General features: G+C 34.7%; 2 protein-coding genes across 2 annotated transcripts; both read right to left on the reverse strand.

The window, feature by feature from the left end:
* Positions 1-607: 607 nt before the first annotated feature.
* Positions 608-2,860, reverse strand: LOC141677035 (transcription factor bHLH92-like). The gene is made up of 3 exons (XM_074482765.1): positions 2,497-2,860; positions 1,998-2,303; positions 608-1,331 (listed from the first exon to the last, which is right to left on the reverse strand). The coding sequence occupies exons 1-3, from the start codon at positions 2,815-2,817 to the stop codon at positions 1,254-1,256; spliced, it is 705 nt and encodes a 234-aa protein (XP_074338866.1). The 5' UTR covers positions 2,818-2,860; the 3' UTR covers positions 608-1,253.
* A 987-nt stretch (positions 2,861-3,847) lies between these two features.
* LOC141680300 (G-type lectin S-receptor-like serine/threonine-protein kinase At4g27290) lies at positions 3,848-5,507 on the reverse strand. Its single transcript, XM_074486565.1, has 5 exons — positions 5,474-5,507; positions 5,037-5,194; positions 4,702-4,868; positions 4,081-4,231; positions 3,848-3,982 (listed from the first exon to the last, which is right to left on the reverse strand). Exons 1-5 carry the CDS (start codon positions 5,505-5,507, stop codon positions 3,848-3,850), a joined length of 645 nt encoding a protein of 214 aa, XP_074342666.1.
* Between the last annotated feature and the right edge of the window lie 446 nt (positions 5,508-5,953).

Raw genomic sequence — 5,953 nt, forward strand, 5'->3', positions numbered from 1 at the left:
TTTTTACTCGACCAACCTTATGGTTTAATTTTATAATTTTATAGGTTTATGGAGATCGAATATTAGTTTTATCGTATAAATATATACGCACACTCACACTTTACACTTGTTTTGTAACATATTACCTATAGCAGGTGACTAACTTGACGATGTAGTATATTCAAATTTCATTTATGTATTTTTTTACTTTAAGAAAAATATCGATAATTTTATGATTTTTTTGACAAGTTTGTAAAACTGAATCATCGATATTCACTTTCTAAAAAGAAATTTCAATCAATCTGAGAAAGTTACAGAATTATAACAAAACAATATATAGTCCCATGTAAATTTTATAAAAATACACTATTTTTCATATAAATATTAATAAAAATGATTTAAATATAAATATTATATATGAATAGAAATGATTTGAATATGATATTAAAAATACTGTTTATACGAATTAAAAAAAATTCAAAAAATTAAAATAAAATAAAATACGGGCGTAGGAATAGGAATATAGTATATAAGATTTGTACACCTAAGATTAAGACCAGTAATATAATATATATAGGCGGGAGATGACCTCTACTTCCCCCAAATATATCTTAATTTTTAATTAAAAAAATTAAAAATATTTAAACAAGTGTTTAGTAAATATTTATTATTATTATATATATATTTATAAACTTTATTCGAGTCGAGCTGAGTTAAAGAATTTGAGTCGAATCTGAGCCGAGTCCGAGCTAAACGAGCCGAGTCTGAGCCGAGTCCGAGCCAAATATATAAAAACTCGGCTCGGCTCGTTTAACTATCTGAGCTCATTTTCATGTTAACGATCGGCTCGTTTAAGCAAATCAACTAAATCGAGTTCACTTAAACGAGCCGATTCCGAATTTTGTTTACGAACAATTGTGTATAAGAATATTCAAGTTTATAGAAGTTTGGTGTACCGTGCCGATTACATTTCTTTGACGTGTCATTTTCAGAATTCATCCATCTGCACATTAATGTTAAGTTGTATTTGCCATATAATAAAAGTGCATTATATTCTCACACGTTTGCGAACTTGAATTGACTTAAATAAGTATAACTATGCATGTCAAAATACATACTCCTCCAATCGAATATAATACAAAAATTTTGTAACACGTGTAATTAAACCCCAAATGATTAAGCAGGTAGATTAGAAGTTTCGTTAATATAGAGTTGAACTTTAAAAATTAGTTTTCCAGAACGAAACGAGAAGCTTCCATTCGTTTAAGAAGGTTCTACGCGTGTGTTCGAAAATTCTTCTCCACTTGAAACAGTGTTCTGTGAACTGCCTTTTCTACTTCTGCGGCTCCAACCTACACATACATCATACGTACATCCATATTTAAAACACAACTTGGAGTGAGAACTAAGCACGTGGTCCAATTACCTTGTGTTGTAGATTTGTACTATATCTTTATAAAATTAAGAAATTATGTCATGCCATGCCATGCATGATAATTTGTTTTTTTTTTTACTTTTTTTTTAAACTTGGACAATCTGGTGATAAAAGTTATATCCACGGTCGATTTCAGATTTTTTATCCGCAGTCATAAGCAATGAATGTTATATATTAGCTCCCCACACTTATTTTGTCACTAGTTTTATTTTCACCTTTTATTCAATTATATTAAATAAATTAAAAGCTACGAGAATAATATATTACTTCTTAAAAAATATTAACATAATTAATTCCTAACTTATTATATCAACGAAACGTGGACAATTGTTATCGGAGAGATAGGATAAAAATGTGACAAAGGAACAGAACGGAGAGAGTAATTTTTTCCAAACGATATTTCTAAATTTATGTTTGTAATGTGAATATTTAACGAAGATGCTTATAATTTAGCTAGATTAACTTTAGCAAAATTAGGTATGTGGAGGTTGTTCTATCACACTGCCTGGGTAATGTTTTGTTTTAATTAAATATTTTTCTTTCAGAAAAAAAGACTGCTATAATAGTGTATTAAGTAATTTACCTTGGTTTCAATTCCTAGGACGGCAGAAAATTGTTGAGGCAAGAACTTGGATTGTACAAGTCTGATATTGGAGCTAGTTTTTTTGAGACATTTTAAAACCTCCAGCATCGAATCAATACCAGATGAAGGATATGCCACATTTATCCTTATCTTAGCTTCCTCCATTTCTGATCCCTCCCTACTACTACTCTCTCTTGCTCCCAGCATCTTATTCATCTCTCTCTTCTGCCTCTCCAGCTCTTCTCTACATCTCTTCAGTTCTTCCACCTTTTCAACCGCTGCTAACATTATTGAATGCTTATCCCTCTGCAAACAATCAAAAACACCAGAATGATCATGATCATGTGACGGTGAGAGACGTATACTTAAGTGGTTCAAATTCTACGGGGCACTACTAGAATTGCAGCAATAGACATCACCCGTTACACCGTTTGATAAATATTTCCGCACTTTGACAATTTCCAGAATGATGCATGTATCAAGTAGAAACTTCACTAACCTTGGTTCCGGAGGGCAACAAAGAATGCAAGCGCATGTAATTGTGCTTCTGCTTCTCCCTTCTCATTCTCTCAGTCAACATGTGTCGTCGACCCCGTTCCATTTCCGAATAATCATGAATTTCCTGATTAGTCCTACTCATACTCTTGATCAAGAATTCACTCATTCTTTTCTTTATGTTAACATTATTATTACTCCCAATTGCTTCAGATTCGTTGAGTCCATGTTGTGTATAACTAACAAAAGCACTCGGTTTCGGAGGAATCTCTTCTTGTAGCCATGAGAAAACTGGTTGAGAATGATAAGCAAAGAAGTGCTCCATCTCAATACTTTAGCTCACTGGCTAGCAAGTTCTTGAAATGTATAATAACGGTCTTGTTTGGAGGAAGGGTCCAAGGGATATATATAGGTAGTAAAAACCACATATTGATCATGTGGGTCAATAGAAAAAGTGGAAGCAGAGTTATTTTCCTTGTTTGGTCAAAGTGTTCGCGTTTGTTAGTGCGTGTATTTAACATTCTTCAAATCTTCCCCACCCAACATTAAAATATGTACAAAAATTATACCCCTTACAGAGCCGTTCGCGAACTGAGCCGTTCGCGAACCGAGCCGTTCGTGAACAAGCTCGGGTTCGGCTCGTTTCGTATTAATGTTTTGATTTTTTAAAAAATATTTATAAATGATCAAACCGTACGGATATTAAGATCAATATATTTTATTGATATGACAAAATTTTTAGAAAAAAATAAAAGTATTTGGTTTGTTATTTTAACAATTAACCGATGTTTTGACCAGAATTTTTTAATTCAGCTCGGCTCGGCTCGGTTCGGCTCGACTTGACTCGGCTCGACTTGGCTCGTTTTGATGTAGAAAACTCGTGTTCGGCTTGTGTTCGGCTCGGTTCGATTTTGTACGATAAAAGCTCGTATTCGACTCATTCGTTAACGAGTTCGAGCTCGAACACGGGTTTTTGTTCGTTAAGAAAGCTCGGCTCGGCTCGGCTCGGCTCGTCTGAAAAAAAATTAAAACTCGACTAGGTTCGTTCAAAACTCGGCTCGGCTCGGTTCGTGAACGGCTCTACCCCTTACTCCACTATTTAAATTGCCCAGTTGTTAAATTTCCACTCCATCCGCGTTCCCACCCAAGGTCCCCATTAATCTTGGCAATAGTGTTTATGAAAATACAACAAAAACTATTCTGCAAGGCAAGCTCCACTATTGTCGGATATGTTTTAAATGACCTACAAATTTGTCTGATATATGTTTCATCTGGGAGCCATTGTCGTGATACTTAAATAGTTGGCTGAAGCGTCTCCTTCGTGCAGTTTCCTCTCAGTCAAGAATCCAGGTTGTTTAGGGGGGAGTTTCACTTGTGGATATGGTTGCACGCATAACTCGAAACACTTCAAATTGATGTTCATGGATTGACTTTGCAATAACCTCATCTACTATGTCCAACAATTCGGAAATTGTACAACTTCTCCACGCCTAAATTTGGCGAGATGCACATAGTTCGTTAACCATAACATAACACACAGGTTTAGTTAAAAAAAAAAACTTTTTATTAAAACAGCATAGGAACTTACATGTTCGAGAAGGCTAAGATTGTCATCTGGATGAGTAAAATTTGAGTTTCTCTTTCCACTGACTATCTCTAACATCATAACTCCAAAGCTGTACACATCAAATTTTACTAAGAATTTGCCATCAATTGCATACTCAGGGGACATGTAACCACTACAAGAACAAATCAAACAATGAATCAGAATCCGTAATCAGGAAAGAATAATTTTTAAGAATTGTGGTGAGGTGATTCTTACTATGTTCCAACTACCCTAGTTGTATTGGCTTCACTTGCAGCTTCTCCACAGATTATCGCGGTACCAAAATCTGAAATCTTTGAGTTCATCTCATGATCAAGTAGAACATGCTGGCTTTGAGATCCCTATAATTGATGTATCCGGTTGAAGATAGAGACTAGCAATCCCAATTATTATGTTACAGCGCTTAGGCCAGTCAAGTACCTTGCTTTGATTTTTATCTGTTATCATATATTCAGTAGGTTACTTTACAATTTAATTAAACGAAGGTAAGAAAATACTGGACATATATCTTACTTGAAAAGGAAGAAAAAATAACAATTACTGAAGAGGATAAATGTACCAAATATAAATGAGTCTAAGCTTTTATTAGGCATGTATTCTTACACCAACATTCGTTCTCCTCCCTGCATTGAACATCGAAGAAGCTTCACAAGATTTTGGTGCTGAAGTCGAGCAATGCACGAAACTTCATCTTGAAATTCTTTTAATACTTGAGTTGAGTTCTTTGATAGCCTCTTTACAGCTATATCTCTTCCCTCGCCTAGCAGACCCTAAAAGGTATCAATGTGACAGTGTTATTTGGCAATGTAATCACATGGCGTTGAGTCCTTGTAATTTTAATGTACAAGAGTGAAACCAGTCGTTCTATTAGACTGTCTCTGTACATGCGAGTCACCTATACTTTCGTGAGAGAACAAGTGCACTAACATGGTAACTACCTTATACACGGGCCCCAACCCACCTTCTCCAAGCTTAGAGTTTGTAGAGAAGCCATTGGTGGCATTAGCTATGGTTGTGAAGTCGAACAATGGCAACTCTAAATCCTCATCATTATTCCTATTGCCCCCATCATCTTTAAAATACAGCCTTCTAATCCCTGCAATTTCATTATTTAAATTAATACAGTTAAAACTAAGCAAAAATTTGAAAACAAAAATCGACTGGCTACATTTAATTACGGTAGAATATGACTTCAATCTGTTTTTTTTAGAGATTATCTGTTTTGGACATAATTTTTGGGCTTTTGTTAACCGTCTAGAGAGTTGTACTATATAAACTATTTAGAGCATCACCTAAATATATGCTTTAATCTGTATTCTCAAGATAATTTTTTTTTCTATTTTGCCTATTTGTATTCTTTCCTTATGTTTATTACAATATTTCTTGTTTCCGATATAACAAACTGGCATCAAGAACCTCGTTCTAATTCTAGGATTTGAATTTCGGTTCACGGAGAAAGATATTTTGGGATGTCTGGTAGTATTAATGTGAAGGTCGACAAATTTATTAGGAGAAATAATTTCAGTCTATGAAAAATCAAGATGATTGCCTTGTTAAAGCAACAGGGGCTCTGGGCGTCGTTGAACACAAAATCGGCTGCTTTTGAAAGCGCTGAGATGGCCAGTCTCGAAGAAAAGGCACACTTAACAATTATGTTGTGCCTTGCAGATGATATTAATAGTGAAATCGCGGAGGAGGATATCGCGTCTAGTTTATGGTTGAAGCTTGAAAGTCTCTACATGACAAAGTCTTTAACAAATATGTTGCTTCTGAAGCAACGTCTATTTAGTCTGCGAATGCATGAAAGTATGCCTCTTCGAGATGACTTAGGTCAGTTAAACACAATTTTATTAGA

Source organism: Apium graveolens, chromosome 8 (genome assembly GCF_009905375.1).
Source record: "Apium graveolens cultivar Ventura chromosome 8, ASM990537v1, whole genome shotgun sequence".
In the NCBI taxonomy this organism is placed as follows: Eukaryota; Viridiplantae; Streptophyta; class Magnoliopsida; order Apiales; family Apiaceae; genus Apium; species Apium graveolens.